This window comes from Hylobates moloch, unplaced genomic scaffold, assembly GCF_009828535.3.
Source record: "Hylobates moloch isolate HMO894 unplaced genomic scaffold, HMol_V3 SCAFFOLD_13, whole genome shotgun sequence".
Classification (NCBI taxonomy): Eukaryota; Metazoa; Chordata; class Mammalia; order Primates; family Hylobatidae; genus Hylobates; species Hylobates moloch.
The window spans coordinates 59,682,145-59,703,958 of record NW_026652288.1 but is presented as its reverse complement, the minus strand read 5'-3'; the positions used below and the strand labels follow the sequence as shown (position 1 = coordinate 59,703,958).

The 21,814-nt window shown below is 41.7% G+C and overlaps 1 protein-coding gene across 4 annotated transcripts in view; it reads right to left on the bottom strand.

The window, feature by feature from the left end:
- ANO6 (anoctamin 6) overlaps nucleotides 1-17,304 on the bottom strand; it is a 212,106-nt gene extending 194,802 nt beyond the window's left edge. For 2 of the 4 annotated variants that reach the window (XM_058426498.1, XM_058426500.1), the window contains exon 1: nucleotides 16,979-17,304. In XM_058426498.1, the coding sequence (XP_058282481.1) occupies nucleotides 16,979-17,048 (70 nt within the window). In that variant the 5' untranslated portion in view covers nucleotides 17,049-17,304. The remainder of the gene's footprint in view (nucleotides 1-16,978) is intronic. The other 2 variants (XM_032173773.2, XM_032173774.2) reach the window with 2 other exon arrangements.
- Between the last annotated feature and the right edge of the window lie 4,510 nt (nucleotides 17,305-21,814).

Here is a 21,814-nt window from a genome sequence, read left to right as displayed (position 1 = left end):
CTTTTACAATTTTAACCAAAAATATCACTGGACTAAATAAGCAGTACTAGGAATAGAGGGTTCAGACAAGAGCAGGGACAAAAGATAATGTTAGTATTTCTTATACTTGATCTCAATGGCATTTATAAAGAAAATATTCCCAATTTGAAAGGAATTACAGGTATTAGATATAACAATAATACAGGTATATTACCTGCTAGATTTCAATCACGTATGAAAGATCCTTACATAGAAAAATAAGTCACAGGACTGTTTAACAGCAAATTAAAACAGAATTTGCATCCATTTCTTTTTGCCCTATGAACTGAAAACAAAGCAAGCTTTAATTTGCATCTTCCATATCATTCTATTACTAGGGTGCTTTGGCTATTCAAAGGGGAGGAAATCCCCAGTGTGATTCTCTAATATTAGGATTTTTCATGGGTAACAAATATTGAGAGAAGCATATCAGAGTCATCAGTAGGTATTTTCCACCCTCAGATTGTGATTCACGCCTTAGGTGCTTGGTTGTGACAGCCGAATTCAGGTTAAACTCTTCCTCCAGACAGGAATGAGTCACATCCCTCAGCCAGTAGAGTAGAAGTCTGGAGAGCCATTTCTGGCTGAGAATCCACAGGTCCGTTGGCTTCTAGCTCCCTGCCTCTCCCTTCCTCAAGAGGAAAAGATGAAGTGCAGGGAACAGATGTACCTGCTCCCTCTCTTCCTCCTTTGAAAACTTCGGGAAGCTATACAGAATTGCTGTGGTCCAAGCTCTCCATGGCCTCTCCCTTAGCACAAGAAAGGAAGATAATTATGCTAAACTGAAATGCAAAGAAAGAATGACGAGAACTGGGGTGACTGACCAAATTTTGTTGCCTTCCAATCCAGGGCTATTATTTCAGCAAGGAACAAAGGGGCACTGGAACCACTAGCAATAGTACTACTTTGCAAGGTGCATTAACAGCTGTAGAAATCATTATAAACAAAACCTCTGCATGGTGAATTCCCTGAGGACGACTGGACTTGTGAGCCTGAAAGCATTTGTGGTGTTTTACACAGTAATCTAATGTACATCTCGAGCCTTCTCATAGACCTGTTTTGTAAAGAGTTGATAATCTAAGGCCATGTTATTTTTAGAATTATAAAAATAACAGGTACACTTGTCAGCCATCTCCCAGTGAGAGCCCATCCCCTTGAACTAGTTTTGTATGTGCCCAAGTTCTGTTCTCAGCTATCCTGGTTCAGTCTCTTTTTTCACAATCTTTAAATATAATCTGCTGTTATTCTGTTGGTATGTCTGTCTTCCCTGCTAGGCTGCCTACTTTGAGAACAGGGGCCACTTCAGTCTTCTTTGTTGCTCAATTTCTAGTACCTGGCACAATACCTGACACACAGAAGGTGCTGAACAGATATCAGGTAAATGAATGCATTTCTGTGTACATTTTTAGTTTTTATCACTTATTAGAATATAAGCTGTATTGAAGATGGGATCCTATCTGCTTCCTTATCTCTACACCTTAAATATACCGCACATATTTACTGAATAAAGATTGTGAGACAAGATAAATCCAGTGCTCTAAGCTAAATGAAATCTCTATGCACATGACTTTTTCAAAAAGTAGTGGGCTTGATTTATGAAGATAACTCATTGCTAGCCAATTCCAGTCAGCTTTCAGAGGATTTTTTTCTTTGCCAAATAATTTAGTAAAGATGGTGACTGAACTCTTCAAAATAACTGTTTTGAAGTATAAAACAGGCCACTAGCCACAGTAAAGGCAACTGTAACTCTCAGGAAAACCATGATTACCCATGGCTCAAAAGCCTTTTGCTGTGTTTGCTTACCCTTAGAGCAGATAAAAGGCCTGTTTGGAAATGTTCATGTCTCCTCTATGATTTGTAGGCTGTGATATGCCCGTTATAGAAGCATGTACCCAGTGGGCACTAAGTACTATTTAAATTTAAATGGAGGCAGAAAATATGAGATGGTCTGGCAATCTTCCGAATAGAGTACAGCCTGAAATCCAGTGGACAATGAGAACTGCAATTCTAAATGCAGTAAGAGAAAGATGGAATTTTGGCTTTCATAGAAAAAGTAACTCCTATGAAAGGCTTAAATATAAAGCGAATAATCTTAAACTCTACTTCATTTGGGGATAAAAACAGCCTTCTTCCTTTCATTTTGCTCTCACCTACCCAAATGAAATGGAATGTCTAAACTTTTCTTAGGTCTGATAATGCTGAAGGGGGCCTGCCAGTGTTTAAGTTCTAATATTTGGTTATAGGTTGAGTCACCCCCAACTTTCAGGCATACAAAATGGCAAGCATTAATTCACGTACCTATTTTGCAAATTAGATAGAGATTATTTCATTTTTTATATCAGTAAATTTGAAATGACTCAAACTACCAGGGTAATAACTTGTGTGTTCATTTTGCCTGGTACTATATTCATCTCTTTTAACAAGTTATATTTGACATCAAACTTTAACAATACTCAATGAATAGAAATTCCAGTTTTGTAGGAAAATTAAATATTTTAGAATTTTTCCTTCTTTTTTGAGACAGAATCTTGTTTTGTGGCCCAGGCTGGAGTGCAGTGGTGTGATGTTGGTTCACTGCAATCTCCGCCTCCTGGGCTCAAGCAGTCCTCCCTCCTCAACCTCCTGAGTAGCTGGGACTACAGGCATGCACTATCACTCTTCACTAATTTTTGTATTTTTGTAGAGACAGGGTTTTGTCATGTTGCCCAGGCTGGTCTTGAACTCCTGGGGAACTACAGGTGTAAGCTGCCACACCCTGCCTAAAATTTTTCCTTTAAAAATAACCACTGAAATAAGTAAAAACTACAAATATTCCTTTATTAAAAATTCACATGATCAATATCAAGAATACTACTTTTTAGACCTTAATACAAGACACTTTAAAATCTTAAATTTGCTAAATTAAGAAATGCTTTTATTCCATAGATATTTTCTTTAGTAGAAAGACTATCAAAATGTCATCTGATATTCTATTATGAACCTTACCTTTCATACTAAAATTATATATTCAAAGTGATGATACAATTCTGTTGTGAAATGCATCTACTGGAAAATGCAATTTTATTTAAATGACCTCACTTATATTTCTCCATTTAGTTGTTTTACAATGACTATGCAAGGAACCATCCCGTGTATATTTTACATATATTAATTATATATTTTGTATATATAATTTATATTTTGTATATATGTTAAATATTTTATATATATTATTATAATAGTCCAAGTAGAGAAATAGATTAGTATACATGAACTCCTTATACACAGGGAGAGTCTGCAAACAGTTCCCTCCAAACCAGTGTCACACTCACCAGTAAACTCATCAGTGGAATAATCCTCAGAATGAATATGCAGTTCAGTTTCACAATTAGAGAAGGACAATTAAAATCTGAATTTCTATAAAATGAGATAGGAGTGAATTTTCCTCACACATTCTCTTCCAACTTAAGAACACATTTGCTAATTTCCTGTAATAGGCAAGGCATTATGTGAGCTGCTTAAAGAGATTACCCCTTCTGTATTATCCCTACATTTTTCTGATATGGAAACCAAGGCCCCAAAGTTATAAGAAGCTGCTCAAGACCAGGTTCTTTTCAGTCATATCACATAGCTCTTCAACAATCAGTATTTACCCATTGATTCAACAAAAACTTACTGATTGCCTACTATGCATCAGGCACTATGCTGCTCACTGAGCTGAAAGTTTTCCTCAAGATACTCCCAGTTTAATGGAAAAGACAAAAAGTGACAATGAGCTGTATGAGTGGAAGGAACAGCCTTGGGGGAAAGGCAAAATCTCTAATAAAAAACAAAAGAGGTAAGACTGGGTTAAGACTTAGGTAAAAGCAGCTACCCATAATATTAATAACGTTACCTTATAATTATTGGAAGGCTTTTAGTGTATCGGGCACCACCATCCTGCAAAGTGAGATTTTTAAATGGCATTTTTCATTTGATACAACCATTTCATATGAAGTAGGTTCTAATATTCGTTCCATCTTACAGAGGAGGGGGAAGTTGTATTAATCATTCAGGGTCACATGGCTGATGAATGTCTAGGCCAGAATTTGAACTCACATCTGTCTAAAACCAAAGCTTAAGTAGTGGTGGGTCTCCATCTCTGTGCAGAGCCAGGCTAAGCTGTCTGATGAAAATAATGAGACAGAGGTAGAATTTAAAAAAAACTAAAAATAAAAAAAACTGAGGAGATTGATAAGCAGCCCAAGAATAAGAAAAGAGGCTGACATGGAGGCATTAAAAGGATCACAGGCCAGCATGGCGGCCCATTTCTTCCTCACCATAGCTCGCCACAGTACAACAGGGTGCCTGTCCACACCCTTGGCCAAATTAAGGTGAGGCTATCTATATCTGTTAACAGATGGCAGAAATAATCTTTCACCACAGAGAAGAGTATCCTTTTCTTTTAATCTCCATAATAAGTGCTTATAATCTAATTCAGATTTTCAGCTTCAAATCCCGGACCCTGAGAAAAGATCACCTTCACCTCATCTCTAATACCCATACTTAGCTGGGGGCTTGGAAGGTGGATCTGCTCTAGTACATGGCCTGGTCTCTCCTTCTCCCCTCCAGACCCAAGTGGCTATAGATTACCACAGCATTAATATAGTCCTGAGACTGCGCAGGGATATCAGGGTGGATGAGAAGGTCCTCTCTCAGAGACCCAAGATAATCTCCAATTTTAGAAGATTCTTAGAGAAACGAGGGGCAGAAACTGATGCTGCCTGCATACACAACAGTTGAAAACTGGCAAGGTGGAATGTGAGTGGGAAGGATGAAGAGGTCAAACAGGTTTTAAACATGAGGTCAAGATCCTTCCCCCCGGGTGCTACCTGACTGCCCTGCCTCCACCAAACACTGCCCTCCCACTAGCTAACAGTGAGCTCTGAAAGATTCCTCCATATTTCCACGTCTCCAGTCCTAAGAACAGAATCATGTAGAACCCTAACCACTGAGAATCTCACCATTAATCTTCCTTCCTCTGTTCTCCTGTGATATTCTAAAGACTAGAACTGTAATAAAAGCTAGTAACTTCTTAAATGTTTCCTTTCATGCTTTTTGTGCATACAACTATACAATAACACAAAGAAGCATGCATACTTTAATTAGAACTGCTTGGGCAGGTGCAGTGGCTCACACCTATAATCTCAGCACTTTGAGAGGCTGAGGTGGGAGGACTGCTTGAGCCCAAGAGTTTGGGACCAGCTGGGCAACACAGTGAGACCAATCTCTAACAAAAAAAAAAAAAAAAAAGGAGGGCCTGGTGCATGCCTGTGGTCCCAGATATTCAGAAGATTGAGGTAAGAGGATCACTTGAGTCTAGGAGTCAATGCTACAGTGAGCCATGATTGCGCCACTGCACTTCAGCCCCGGCAACAGAAAGAGACCCTGTCAAAACAAAACAAAACAAAACAAAACAAAACAAAACAAAAAAAAACCCTAGGAGAATAGGATAGGCCACAGGGACCACTGATGGAACTATAATCCCTACATTCATGAGCCATTTATTGGGAGCCACTGTGTGTCAGCCCCTAAAATCTTTTGCTAAGATTCCCTGAAAGAGAGTCCCCCCTGAAATAGGTTTCTTGGCATCAGGAGAATATTGTCGGTCTGCCCAAAGATCTGCAAGATAGGAAAAACCGCACACAATAATTATCTCTGCTCTTTGCAGAAACCACATGCAATTCTTCAACCACCTTTATCTTTAAACGCATGTGTCTGCAGCACAGCCACTGTCATTACCCTTAATCTGACACTTACACTTGTTGAGCAGTTCCTACAGGCATAATACCACTATTGAGCAGTTCCTATATGCATAACATGATAGAGAGCAACAAAAATGGACAGCAATGTTTGAGGGGAAAAGACTTAGTGATCAAAAGTTAAAAGTGGCAGTTTCCAAGACAGTTTTAGCTAAAAAAAAAAAAAAAAAAGTATTATGAGGGTGATAATGTAACTGCCCCTCATAAGTGTCTAAGTGAAAAAGGCCCCTGCCCAGTACTGTGCATACCACCTTGCATCCTCCCAGCAACCACACAGGACTGAAGAAACAGGCTCAGAGAGGCTGAGAAGCTTGTGTCGTTCAATCAATCCTAGGGGACATGGCACAGTGACCATAAACTGAGGTCATCTGACTGTAAGATTTTCCTCTTCACTCCTTACCACTCTACATCAACAGCAGCCAATTACCTATATAAGTTCATCTTTCCTCCTTTTACTTTTCTTTCTTCTTAAGCAGCATCTAAGATCAGTAAACGGTTTCTTTACTATGGGTATCACTTTGGGAGGCCAAGGCGGGTGAATCACTTGAGGTCAGGAGTTCAAGACCAGCCTGGCCAACATGGTGAAACCTTGTCTCTACCAAAAATATAAAAAATTAGCTGCGCATGGTGGCGTGCACCTGTCATCCCAGTTACTTGGGAGACTGAGGCAGGAGAATAGCTTGAACCCAGGAGGCAGAGGTTTCAGTGAGCCGAGATCGTGCCACTGCACTCCAGCCTGGGCAAAAGAGCAAGACTCCATCTTCAAAAAAAAAGAAAGAAAATGATGATTTTTGTTAATTTTTTTAAAGAAAGAATATCATGTTTTATGCAATTTAGGCATTCATGGCTTGTTTAATAGGAAGAAACAATGCAATTGTTTCAAATCATAATATAAATTATAATAAAAATTTTTAAACAATGTTAAGGATCTTATTGAGTTTCATATGCAGAGAAAATGTATTATCTTTCTTTAGAATTTAGTGGGAAATATATTTTTCTTAAAAATTTAGTACAAATCAGAAAAAAAGCATGTATAAGACTGCCTATGTGACACCACAAGAGAACTTTAGCCATAATTTGTTTGTGCAAAGCCAAAGATTATTTTTCAAACATCTAGATAGAATGTCTAGAGAAATCATGAAAAATTCAATTACATAAACAAAATCTTCGTTTAGATAAAACAAGCTTTATAAACAAGCCTGTAATTTGCATAATTGTACTCTGTAAAAGAACATCTATTTGCGTGGCTTTGACCTAAGGCTAAAGTTCTGCCAAAGTTATAATAAATATTAGAAAAGCGAACTTTAAGTGCCAATGTCCCCTTTTTTTTTTCAATTTCAAATATTTGTACTTTAAAATAGTGTGGGAAATAGTTGAATTCCAATGTACTATTATGAAAGCATTAAATACAAAAGCAACATTTGGACTTCACAAAAGAATACATTTTCTTTCATTTGTATTTCTGGCTGATGAATAACTTACTGCAGCAAGATCTTTCAATTAGTATTCAAACATGTAGCCAGGGCAATAATAATTACCATGGCAGAGAAAGTTGCCTATTAACCCTTCAACTTGTCTTCAATGCAAGCATTCCATCTGATGTGTTTTGGCTGAACAGTATTTGAATTGCTCTTTGGTCCATGTCCAAAATATTCTATTGCTGACATACTCATCTACCAGTATTCTTCAAACTGCTTTTTGGGATGGATGCTAATTAATTTTAGTTGCAATGCCCAAAATACAAAACTAAAGAAAAAGAAAAAAAAATGTCATAAGACAATCATTTGGCTGAATAAAATTCCTTCAATCTGTATCTTTACATATGATTTACCAGTCGAGTAGTACATTTCGTTGGCTAAAGGTAATTGGAAATATTTTCTGTTCTAAAATTGACCACTCTTGCACAGACCCAGCCCTGAATTCATTATAATCAGGCAGCTTAAATCATATGGCATGCAAAGCTTCCATTAAAATCTAAAAATGTCTCACGCCTGTAATCCCAGCACTTTGGAAGGCCAAGGCGGGCGGATCATGAAGTCAGGAGATCGAGACCATCCTGGCTAACATGGTGAAATCCCGTCTCTACTAAAAATACAAAAAAATTAGCCAGGCATGGTTGGGGGACGCCTGAAGTCCCAGCTACTTGGGATGCTGAGGCAGGAGAATGGCGTGAACCTGGGAGGCGGAGCTTGCAGTGAGCCGAGATCACGCCACAGCACTCTAGCCTGGGCAACACAGTAAGACTCCATTTCAAAAAAAAAAAAAAATCTAAAAGTGTCCCAAAACATGTTTTGTTGAACATCTACTATGTGAAAAACATTACGATATTCAGGCTGTGAGATACAAAGATGAATACGAAATCTTCTCCCCCTTCAAGATGAGCGTTTTTGGTTAAGATGTACAGCTAAAATAAAAAATACATACCAAGTAAAGTATAACAGAAGAAAACCTAAAGGATTAGAGTGAAAACTTATTAAAATACAATCATTTTAATCATTTCCTACAGATATCACTAAGAGATCAATATCATCCTTTAATTTAAAGCCAAATAACGAGGTTTTTTTTGTTTGTTTTTTGTTTTTTTTTGAGACAGGGTCGCTGTTGCCCAGGCTGGAGTGCGGTGGCACAATGACAGCTCACTGCAGCCTTGGCCTCCTGGGTTCAACTGAATCTTCCACCTCAGCCTCCAAAGCAGCTGGCACCACAGGCGTGTGCCATGCCCAGCTGATTTTTGCAGTTTTTGTATAGATTGGGTCTTGGTATGTTTCCCAGGCTGGTTTCAAACTCTTTGGCTCAAGCAATCTTCCCACCTTGGCCTCCCAAAGTGCTGAGATAACAGGCATGAGCCATCATGTCCAGCCATTTATTTCCAGTATTCTTAATCCTTTATAATCTCCCTTCAAGAATATCAGAATTCAAATCCCATATAACTGATGGAAATTTTCATAGAAGCATTTGGTCTAAATTTCTAGGTTTCTAAAATAAAAAATAATAAATGTAGAGCAATCAACATATGTGACTGCTGCAATCCCTTGAGAAAAGACGAGTGTGTGTATACAGCTAAAATACAAATTAAGTAAGAGTAACTCTTATTCTTTTAGAGCTGTGTTTGTCTCAGATCCAAATAAAGTATTTTAAGAGGATACTGGAGGACCTTTTGGAAAGCTATTATTTGACTTGAAAGAATGTGCAAGATAAATCATGTCTGTGGATTTGAAACTGAAAATAACAAAAGGTTTATAAAAAGAAGCAAGACTATTCTAAAAGAGAGTTTGAGGATAGTTTGCTTTGTTTTTTAGCTGTCATCTCCTTGGTAGAGGGTGTGCATACAGACACACACACACATATGTATACATATTTATACATGTATATATTTATGATATGTATATAACATGATCCCCTTGCCATAGTGAATAAGGCCAGGGTGTATCAAGATTTAATTTCTGAAAAATCATCATGCCTTTAGAAACACTCAGGATGCTCTGCTGTCCTAGCCCCATGCCCTCACCTGTCTTCTCATCCCAACAGGGCTGGCTCAGGTGCTGCCCCAGTAGAGCTGTGCTGGATTCCCCTAGGCAAGGTCACATGCTTTCTCCTTGGTATCACCACTGAACCTGGTACAGATCTTGATTACAGTATTAATCACAAGTTACTGAAATTATGTTTCCTTCCTAGATAGTGAGGTACTAGAGAACAGTGAACCTGGAACCTAGCAGAGTGCCTGGTAAAATACATACACTCAGCATTTTTAGAACAGATAACTGGGGGTAACTCAAAGTGCCACAGAAGAAGAAAATTCTACTAGGGCCATAAAACCACTAGGCATTATGTTAATCAAGTTATCTTAGAAGAACAAATCATCCATTCTTTCCACAATTACTTGCTTGGCTCCTACCAAGGTGCCATGAGGGACACAGCTTAAAACAAAAAGCACACAAGGTGCTAGCCTTCAGGGAGCCTACATTTTAGAGGAGAATGAGGAAAAGAGACAACTCTTAAAAATTATAGCAATGGAATATGTACAATGTTTAAGATACTTTGCATGATCTCCAGAAGACTTAAATAACCTAGGCCAGTCACCAAGAAATGTACACTCTAGTTGGGGGAATGATAAACGCAAAGATAATGAATAAGACAAAATACAGGATGAATGCTAACTGCATAGAACAAAAAAATAAGTGAGAATTCATTGTGAGCACTTTGGGCTAGGAGGATCATTAACAACTTTCTGGGTTTGTGACAGACTTGGGAGGGGAGGGAGCCTGTGAGCAGAAAAACACAAAGTGTTTTTTCCATTCTCTTACTCAACAATCAACACAGAAGACTTCAGTGACCAAATGTGCAAGGATTTCTCCCCAGCAACAAGCAAGCAATCAATTCTGCAGTGGATACCAGCTGGGTATCCTCCAAGTGAATTCTGACACTATGTGGAGACGGTGTCAGATCCCACAGTTAAGGGTTCAGTCCCACAAAACTGCCCCCCACTACTTCTGATGCCAATCACAAGCCCCAGGTCATTTTACCTGTGCTTCTGATGAACTGTTTATAAATTGGGGTTCCCACGACACCCTCCTTGGGTTCCAGTAATTTGCTGGAGTGGCTTGGGGAACTCAGGGAAACACTTCCGTTTACCAGTTTATTATAAAAGATAAAGATGAAGAGATGCATAGAGTGAGATACGGGGGAAAGGGCACTGAGTTTTCACGCCCTCCCAGGGCAAGCATACCTTCAGGTACCTCCACGGTTCAGCTATCCAGAAACTCCCTGAACCAGTCCTCTTGGACCTTTATGGAGACTTCATTGGATAGTCATGACTGAACCATGTTGAAAAGTGATTGGACAAAAAGCATACGATTTAATACTAATAGACTGAATGGGGAAACCCAGCAAGGCCTGTCTGATCAGATTTTTCTGGCATCTCTGTGCAGCATTCCTTCCTCCAGGGTAGGGGGCAGGATCCCTTCTGAAATGGGGGTCTTATGGCCTACATTCAGACAAGGTAGATGGGAGAATTTCTTTATGGGCAGTTCTCACACAGAAAGATGGGGAAAGATTATAGTTTTAGTTTCTAAAATTGGAGAGACAAAGGTAAAAATAGGGCAGGTCAAAGATGGAGATTGTTTTCTAAGTCCTGCTTCTGAGGCCTAAAGCACCCCAACATTGTAGCAAGAGTTATGGGAGTTATAAGCCAGGAACCACAGACAAAAACATATGTGTCATAATATCACAGGTAACCACTGAGAAAAAGAGAAGATGGGACTGAAATTACTAAGAATGGGAATGGTCTGGCCAGGCATGGTGGCTCAAGGCTTAACCACTACTTAGGAGGCTGATCAGGAGAACACTGAACTGGAGGTGGAGGTTGCTCAGATTGGCCATTGCACTCACCTGGCAAAAAAAAAAAAGAAAGAAAAGGGGAGGGGAGGGGGCCCAGGCACGGTGGCTCATGCCTGTAATTCCAGCACTTTGGGAGGCCGAGACTGGCGGATCACGAGGTCAGGAGATGAGACCATCCTGGTTAACACGGTGAAACCCTGTCTCTATTAAAAATACAAAAAAATTAGCTGGGCGTGGTGGTGGGGGCCTGTAGTCCCAGTTAACTCGGGAGGCTGAGGTGGGAGAATGGAGTGAATCCAGGAGGCGGAGCTTGCAGTGAGCTGAGATCGCGCCACTGCACTCCAGCCTGGGCGACAGAGCAAGACACCGTCTCCAAAAAAAAAAAAAAAAAAAAAAGGAGGTGGGGAGGGGGAATGGTCTGAGCCAATGGTCAGAGGGGAAAATTAAAAGACTAGTTGGAACAACAGAAAATTCTCTCCTCCTGCCACCATCATCCTGGGCTCCTCTCTGCTTGCCGGAAACAATCAGCAGCTGAGAACCCACAGATGCCGCCTCTTTCATAAAGCTCTCAGACCCATTCTTCTCTATTCCCATGACCACTGCAGGCATTTCTAACCCCAACTTCTGGAAAGGCATAGCTCTACTGTCTCCTTTCCCAACCCATTTTAGAACATGCTACCATGGAGATCTTTCCAAAAGCAAATCCAATCCTATCAATCTTCTCATTAACATCCTTCAGGAGCTCCAAATCACATACAGAGTAAAACCCAAAATCCTTAAAGTGTATGGAGGATCCTTCATGGCATAGCCCCTCCCTGCCTTCCCTTGCAGGCAACTATTTGGAACTCCAGACTCTCCTCCGGCCATCTCTGCACTACATTTGCCTAGTCTTTCAGCATCTGACCCAAAAATCTCTTCTATGAAGCTCTCTCCCAGTCTCTCCCTTCAGTTTTGTATGTGCCTTTTATTGCACATTTCTGTCTGATGATGCAGAGAAAACCAAACTCAGGTTATCCTTCTGTACTCTCAATACAATCAACACAGAATACGTTTATCACCAGATGTGGGAAGAGTTCTCCCCACATGACAAGCAAGTAGTCTTTCAGCAATGAACACCAGCTGGGCGTCCTCTAAATCAAGTCAATTCGGATACTATCCACCTGCAGTAAGCCTCAGAGCTCAGATTGAGGGCTCAGTACTACAAGACTGCCCCCCCACTTCCGACACCAATCACAGGCCCCAGGTTGTTTTGCCTGGGTTTCTGACCCACCGGCTACAAATTGAGGTTCTCGCAACACCCTCTTTGGGTTCATTAATTTGCCAGGGCAGCGCACAGAATTTTTGGGTTCTTAAGGAGGTGTTATTACATAGGCATGATTAATTAAATCATTAGCCACTGGTGATCAACTTAAGCTTCAGCCTGGCTCTTACCCCTCTTCAGTTTGGGAGATGGGGCTGGAAGTCCAACCCTTTAATCCTGCCTAGGTCTTGCCAGTGACCAGCCCCCATCAGGAAGCTGCCTAGGGGCTGCCAGCCATCTGTCAACTTATTAGCATACAAAAAGACACTTATCACTTTGAAAATTCCAAAAGTTTTAGGAGTTGCATGCCAAGAAACTGGAAGAATGCCTTATATATTTCACAATATCACAGTCTGGTTCTAAGGAACTTTTCTCCTGGAAGACACAGGTATGTCTTACTCATTTTTAGTCTCCCAACACCTGGCCCAGCACCTAATCCTGAAACTAGCACAGAAGGATTGCTCAATCAACGTTTATGAAGGAAGACTGGGGCCAGTATCAGATTTACAGGTGATTAAACCTGAAGTAGGTAATAAGGAAAGAGGTGGGTGTGGGAAGATAAGTCTATGTAAAAATGTGACAGTTGAAAAGGGAGCCAATAGCTGGATTATTATCTCTCAAAGGTAATGGACCATGTCCTCTGTCTACCCCTCAATGACATGACCATTAGTGATGGGGATCAGAGAGTAAACTACCATAAACAGACTAGGAACTCAAAGCAACCAACCAACCATCCACAAACAAAACCTCGTTATCTGAACAGTCTGAATAGTTCCCGATGGTCTTTTTTGGAACCACTTTTCCTCCTTCAGCAAAGCTTGACCACAGAGAACAGAATTGAAGAAACAAAATAAAGCAGCATACTAATCTAATTTCTGCATTCTGTCTATAAAAGCTGTTCCTATGGCATTCTACACGAACAAGAAGAGATGCTGAATTTAATCCTCTGATGAGCAGGTGAAAAGCAGCCAAGGACGCGCTTTTGCACACTTGGCAGGGTAGCACACAACCTAACTCCCAGGGGCTTGCAAAAATATGTGATCTCCACCAGCACAACAGGGGCTTCAAACCACAAATCTCCTACCACTACTGCCTGGACGTGGCTTCAGTGGTTGGTTGTTGGCACTGCTTTAGAAATAAGTGGCCTATTGCAAAAATGCTCTAATGCCAACAGGTTGCCACACAAGCACGCCTTTGGAAATAATTTCTGCTGGCTGTAACTTAAGCAAACAAGGAAAAGACACCCATAGTGAGATATACTATCCTTGATTCTCCAGATCAGTTCATTCTAAACTAGGAGGCAACACTGACAAAGTACTGAACAGCCAGGCATGGTGGCTCACACCTGTAATCCCAGCACTTTGGGAGGCCGAGGTAGGATAATCACTTAAGCTCGGCAGTTTGAAACCAGTCTGGGCAACAGTGAGACCTTGTCTCTACTAAAAGAGAAAAAAAAATTAGCCAGGTGTGGTGTCACATGGCCTGTGGTCCCAGCTACTCCAGAGGCTACGGTTGGAGAATTGCTTGAGGCTGGGAAGTCAAGGCTGCAGTGAGCCATGACTGCGCCACTGCACTCCAGCCTGACAGAGGGAGACCCTGTCTCTAAATGAATAAATAAAGTACAGTGTTTCAAAAGCAAGCAGGAACCCACTGTTTAAAAGGCTCTAAATCCCAGCTACAAGAGGGCACATTTCCATATACATACATGAAGCATCTCTATGATATAATCAGGGACCCCATCCAGTTAGAAAGTTTTTTTTTTTTTTTGGGGGGGGGTCTCTTGCAAATTAGGCCATTATAATGCCCGATGGTATACCCAGGAAGGCTGGGTACAGTGGCTCATGCCTGTAATCCCAGAGCTTTGGGAAGCCAAGGCAGCAGAATGGCTAGAGGCCAGGAGTTCAAGGTTGCAGTGAACTATGATCTTGCCACTGCATTCTGGCCTAAGTGACAGAGCAAGACCCTGTCTCTAAAAATAATTCTCCCACTCTGAATCATAAAGGTAATATTAATAGCGGGATTTCATAGAAATCTTCCGTACCCAAGTGGGTTTCAAACTATTATACAACTACTGACAGTGACAATCAAGTACTAGGAGAAATATTAGTCAACAGCGTAAATACAGATGTGCATTGCAAAACTAAAGGCAGAGGTTAAAATTATCTTCATTTCACCAGTCTCCTCTCCCACAGTTGGAAATAATAATTATTTTGTAAAAGGCTTTGCACCACTATCAGCCTACTCCTGGTAATCTTTAAAAAGGCTTATTCTTTTGTAAAGGCATAAACTTAACATTGGCATATTTAAATATTTTCTGATATAAAATCACTACAACCCATATTAAATTTGTACTTCCAAAAAAACAACCAACTAGTTGGACGTGGTGGTGCCTAAAGTCCCAGCTACTTGGGAGGCTTAAGTGGGAGGATCGCTTGAGCCCCGTAGGTGGAAGCTGTAATGGGCCATGATCACATCACTGCACTCTAGCCTGAATGACAGAGCGAGGCCCTATCTCAAAAAAAAAAAAAAAAAAAAGAAAGAAACAGAGATCACATTCATAGATACTGGGTGTTAGAACATCAGCATATCTTTTCACTCACTGAGAAAAAAAAAAAAATTGCCAAGACCTGTTTAAATGGTACCTGTTGCTTGACATAAAACATGTTGAGATGACCCCTATAGTAGAGGCCCCAGGGCCCCCACAGGAATAGTGGGAAATGCCCCACTAATATTAACACTAAAGTATTAATATTAGTAGTTTCTAGAGGGTGGGAAGGAGTAGAGATATTTAACTGTTTCTTAAATATATCTAGACTGTTTGACTGGACAAAACTAGCATGAATGACATGTCATTAATAATAAAACGAGCTTATTGCCACACACTGAAGATGAATTTATACGATGCCTCAATAGGTAAACAGGCTAGACCAAATTACTTTCTCAACTGAGATCTACTGCTGGCACAGTAAAACAAATAAAGCTCACAGCCTCTTGCTTACTTCAGTTTTCATTTGAGCTTCTGCCCTTATTTACTTACAATACTCATTATAAAGAGTGCAGCTCACCATAAAAGACAATACTTTCCTGGGAAACAGACTGTGCCAATTTTATTGTAACTTTTTAAATTTCGCTCCTATATTTTTACGTAACCATCAGGTACTACTTAATCTTGCTAAACAGTAGTAACAGCCAGAGTGACCCAGTGGTAAGGGTATTAATCTTCACTGGTTTTACAAGTCAGAAAACCTGGGTTTGAAAGTGTGAGAAGCTGGGCAGACCAACCTGTGCGCTTCAGTTTTCTCTCCTATAAAAACTACTACCATTTGCTCCCTCCTTAAGGATGAATAACTAGTAAATTGTTCTTAAATGAATGAATGAAATGTGAAACTAAATCATGGAGTGTAATCTCTATTCGATTTGTCCCTGGACAACCAAGAAGTTACCAAATTTTTTTGATCGAAATATTCCGTGCCCAAAATGTAACAGAAATAAAAACCACACCCAACTCCTAAAATTAAGTTACTTTTAAAGTTATTAGATAACAACAGGGCTTTAGAACATCAGCAGGATGTTCTGTTTTAAAATTGATTTGGCATCCAGGAGACTAAGCCGAGTCGCCACAACAGACTGGTTTGGTAATTTAATTAGAGTCTTCTGGAGGGACCCATTATATCATCATCCCCCCACACTGTTCTCTTTAGGGACCTGATTTTCTCTCTAGTCCTCCCATTCCTTTCCCCTTCCTCACCTCCTCTCACCCCTTTTGTTTGCCCTTTTTTTCTTTTTTTGCTCTTCAAACAGCTCTCCCTCCATTCAGCTTGTCACTGCCATGCATTTTTAACTCTAACTAGAAATGGGTCACCCCAGGTTTGCTCCCCAAGCCCCAGGGCCCCTCAGGACGAGTGAAAAAGGCCCTGCGGTCCACCCTGCCTGGGGGGGTCCACCCTGCCTGGGGGTGTCCTCCTCCGATCACAGCTCTGGCGGGCTCCGCAGATGGGAAAGGGTTTCCAGCGCGCGCCTAGCGGCCACAAATCACTTCCCGGGGCCGCCCCGCCAGGCCTCAACCCTCCCAGAGCCGTCGGTCGGCTTTTACTTTAACGAGGATTCAGGTGGGTCACACTCTATCCTCCAAATGCAGGCCTGCTCCCCGGACCCCGCCCAAGGGCTCGCCCCAGTGCCGAGGCTCCTCGGCGACCCTAGCACTGTGGGAGGCGGGGAAGTGACCCCAAAGTTGCTTCTGAGTGGAGACTTCCGCACGCAAAGGCGTCCCCGCAGCTGCCAGACTTTTCAGGGGCAGCATCCCCCGCCCGTCCGGAGCCTGTCCTCGGGGCCACCACGCGCCCCGCGCCTCCGCCCCGCCGGGGCCGCACCGGGGCCTCAGTCTGCAAGCAGCCGGGGACAGCGGGCTTCCTCCCCTGCCCGGAGCGGCCGAGCGTCCCGGCCAACCTCCCCCGCGGAGAGCACAGCACCCCCGCGCAGTCCCCGAACTTCTTCCCGGGTCGGCTCGGGCTCTCGGGTGGGGACGCGGGGACCCCTCGCTCACCGATATCCCCATCGTCGTCGTCGTCCTCCTCCTCCATTTGTAGCAAAACATTCCTGCTCATCTTTTTCATGTTTCCCTCAGAAGGCGGCTCCGAACTTGGCGCGAAGTTGGGGGGTCTCGGGTTCCGGAACGGCGCGGCTCTCCCAGGGGCCGGATCGGGGACCGCGGGGCGCGTGTCGCCTGGGCTCAGGGGCCGCTGTGCCCAGCCAGAGCCGGGAAAAGCCGAGCCGAGGCACCCACCGACTGGAGCCCAGAGCCGGAGGAAGCCTCTCGCCTGCCGAGCGGAGCCCGGAGACTGAGCATGCCCAGTGCGGCCGCCGCGGCTCGCTGCGGAATGATTGAACTTCCCCGGTTTTATGAGGCGCGCAGAAGGAAGTCGGAAGGCGAGACTGGAGAGGGAGTAGTGCGGTCCTGCGCGCGGGGGAGCTAGCTGGAAGGCGAGGCAGGAACACGTGAGTGCGGGAGTGGACTGGGTTCCCTAAGCGCTGATCCCAAACAGGGCAGCTTTTCGTTCCAAGGTCGTCTGTGGACACACACTGCGGCTTGCTTTGTTTTAACGTCTGATACTGGAGAGGAGGGAAATGCTGCTACAGCACAACTGCAGAACCCTGGAAGGCGAACTCGTTTGAATGGCTTTTAAAGGAGACGTGGAGCTAATAATGGGGGGATCTTAAATTACTCTAGCTCCGAAGTGGGAAAGTGGAATCTGTACGGGTAGGGTAAGATTACGGTGGAGTGGGGGTGGGAGGAGAGGCAAAACTCAGAGAATAAGCAAAAGAAGAAGGGGCGGGACGGACGGGAGTGGGGGTGGAGAGAATTTTCTAAATATATGCGTGCACAAAGGCAGGAGGATTTCCGCATACATTGAGGTCGCGGAGAGTGGAGAAGCGCCCCCTACCCCGCCCGCACGAGCACACAGGGAGTGGTCGGAAGATAATCGCTGAAGCGTCCAGCCTATTTGTACAATTGAAACTAGTCCTCTGTGTCAAAGAGGGAGAAGAAGCCAAAGACCACTAGAGTTAGATGTAAACTCTTCTAAAGCAATGTGGAAAGCTATAATAAGAGAAAAGAAAGTCGTGAAATAAAATTAAGGCAGAGAGTTTTTATTTTTATTTTTAATGCTTTCCTGGAAACCAAAGGGACCGACAGGACAAATACAAAGGGGTTTAGTACTTTAAAGACCCTTGGAGTTGTTGGAACGGCAGGTTTTGGGGATCGCGTGTCTACAAAACTTTTTTCAAAAAAGCTGATACATTCAGGTTGTTCAATGTTGACTTCTCAAAAGGGCTAGAAGGTATATTTGAAATCTTGGTTATATGTGTTATTGTCTACTCATTGAAATTTTTTATATTTTTTCCACTGAAGTGCTAGGGTTGTCACAATAACGCTAAATCTACTCTGCATGTTTTTCCTTCCACATGCTTTTTTTGAGACGGTCTCTCTCTGTTGCCGAGGTGGGAGTTCAGTAACTAGAACTATAAGCGGAGCACACCACCATGTGGGGCTTATTCTTAAATTTTTTGTAGAGATGGGTGTCTCACTATGTTGCCCAGGCTGGTTTCGAACTCCCGGTCTCCAGCAATCCTTGCACCTCAGTTTCCTAACTTCTTTTTAATGTTCTCTCTGAAAGAAAGAAAACATTGGGACCAATCTTAAGTGGGAAAATAGCCATGAATATATACATGAAAAGACATGAAATTGCTTTCAAGAAAATATCTGGGAAACACTATACTTGCTTCTTGAGGTACTTTTTTTGAATAAACAGAATTATTTTTAGTATAAAGAGACAACAATACAGTACTCTGAAGATAGGAGAAAAAAATGATGGGAGAAGAAAGATGAGAAGAGATTGTTTCCTTTCACTGAACACTCTCCCCTAAGCTTGTGAAACTCACTTTTAAAAGTAGAAACTTCAAAAGTGTTTTGGTTACATGATCAATTTTTACAATTTTCTTTTAACAAATTTTTGTGTAGTACTTTTTATGTGCTAGGAAAAGTTTTACATGTTTTATAAGCATCCAGTCATTCAACCCTCGTAACAGCCCTAGAAAGTGTTATCATTTTTCTTCAGATGTGAGGCAACTTGAGCAACTTGTCCAAAATCACACAGGGAATAAATAGCAGAGCCAGGATTGAAACCTGAACAGCTTGTTTTAGAATCAGCGCTCATAGCCACTTCATAAACCACCTCCAGAGACATGTCCCAATCCATTTTTTTTTCAGATCACTTTTTCCCCCACCAATTCTAAATTCGAAGTCTCATCAACTCTCTGCCATTGTTCTTTCACCAAATGTTCTCTCTTTTTTTTTTTTTTTTTTTTGAGACAGAGCCACGCTCTGTCACCCAGGCTGGAGTGCAGTGGCTCGATCTCGGCTCACTGCAAGCTCCGCCTCCCAGGTTCACGCCATTCTCCTGCCTCAGCCTCCCGAGTAGCTGGGACTACAGGAGCCCACCACCACGCCCGGCTAATTTTTTGTACTTTTAGTAGAGACGGGGTTTCGCTGTGTTAGCCAGGATGGTCTAGATCTCCCGACCTCGTGATCCGCCCGCCTCGGCCTCCCAAAGTGGTGGGATTACAGGCGTGAGCCACCGCGCCCGGCCTTGTTCTCATTTTTATGGACTAAGACTTTGGTCAAAGTTACTTTGTAATTAGAAAATTATCGTAGTTGACTTTGCAACAAGTTTTAATTAGTCATTTAGAATTCTTCACAGATTTTTAAGAGTTTACATTTTTCTTCCTTGATAAATGTTGCAGCGAGACATTGTTGGCCTTATATGTAAAGGTAACTGTTGCTAGAAGGGAACTGAATTGTTTACTTAGTTAGCTGTGAGTCTATTATTAGTAAATTCCATTCTTTCCTCTAATCTATTTTATTTCCTACCGCTTCTCTTGTGCATTTTTTTTCAATTGAGCAATATATGCCTCAAAAATAATAGGCCTGTGTAAGAACCACACATTTACCCCTGAAGAATTATCATCCACACAATAATAATTTGTGAAATAAAATATTCTTAATATATAGCCAGGTTATTTGTATTTGCAAAGCTTTTTCAAGTCAGGGATCACAGAACAATTATTTTCTCATTCATTCGTCTGATTAACTACAACTTTTGGCCCCCAGGATATTCTTTTTCTGCCCATCCTGTAAAAGTTGTTGCTTTTCTAGCTTCGGGCCTTGGGTCTCTTTTCTTCTCATCTTTCCCTATAGAACTCATTCAGTCCTATAACTTTACTATCTAGTCCAGGCAGGGTCAGCTTCATGGGCATTCAAACAGTGTATTCACACAGAGCCCTACATTCTTATGGGCCTAACACTTGGAATTTAAATGTTCTGTGGTTAATGGCCATCAATGATAGACTAAATAAAGAAAATGTGGTACATATACACCATACTATGCAGCCACAAAAAGGAATGAGATCATGTCCTTTGCAGGGACATGGATGGAGCTGGAAGCCATTATCCTCAGCAAACTAACACAGGAACAGAAAACCAAACACTGCATGTTCTCACTCATAAGTGGGAGCTGAACAAAGAGAACACATGGACACAGGGAGGGGAACAACACACACTGTCAGGGGGTGGGGTGGGGGGAGGGAGAGCATCAGGATAAATAGCTAATGCATGTGGGGCTTAATACCTAGGTGATGAGTTGGTAGGTGCAGCAAACTACCATGGCACACGTTTACCTATGTAACAAACCTGCTCATCCTGCACATGTATCCCAGAACTTAAAATAATTTTTTAAAAAAGTTCTGTGGTTGCCATCCTGAAATTCTTTTCTTTTCTTCTTCTACTTTTATTTTAGGTTCTGGGGGTACATGTGCAGTTTTGTTATGGGTAAATTGTATGTTGCTGAGGTTTGGTGTATGAATGATCCTGTCACCCAGGTATTGAGCATAGTACCCAATAGATAGCTTTCCAACCCACCCCACTCCCACTCTCCCCCCTTAAGCAGTTTCCAGTGTCTATTGTCTCCATCTTTGTATCCATGTGTATTAAATGTTTAGCTCCTACTTATAAGTGGGAATGTGCAGTATTTGGTTTTCCTGTCCCTGCATTAATCTACTTAGGATAATGGCCTCCAGCTGCATCCATGTTGCTGCAAAGGACATGATTTGGTTATTTTCTATGGCTGCATGGTATTTCATGGCATACATACACATATATATATATACACTACATTTTCTTTATCTAGTCCACCATTGATGAGTGTCTTGGTTGATTCCATGTCTTTGCTGTTGTGAATAGTGTTGTGGTGAACTTACCAGTGCGTGTTCGTCTTTTTAGTAGAACGATTTATTTTTCTTTGGGTATATACCCAGTAGTGGAATTGCTGGGTTGAATGGTAGTTTTGAGTTCTTTGAAAAATCCCCAAACTGCTTTCCATAGTGGCTGAACTAATTTACATTACCACCAGCAGTGTATAAGCATTACCTTTTCTCCACCATCTCAAGAGCATCTGTTGTTTTTGACTTTTTAGTAATGTCCATTCTGACTGGTATGAGATGGTATCTCATTGCAGTTTTGATTTGCATTTCTCTAATGATTAGTGATGATGAGCATTTTTTTCATATATTTGTTGGCCATGTGTATATCTTCTTTTGAGAAGTGTCCATTGATTTCCTTTTCCCATATTTTAATGGGATTGTTTCTTTTTTGTTTGTTGAATTAAGTTCCTTACAGATTCTAGATGTTAGACCTTTGTCTGATGCATAGTTTGTAAATATTTTCTCCCATTCTGTAAATTGTCTATATACTCTGTTGATAGTTTCTTTTGCTGTGCCAAAGCTCTTTAGTAGGTCCCACTTGTCAATTTTTGCTTTTGTTCCCATC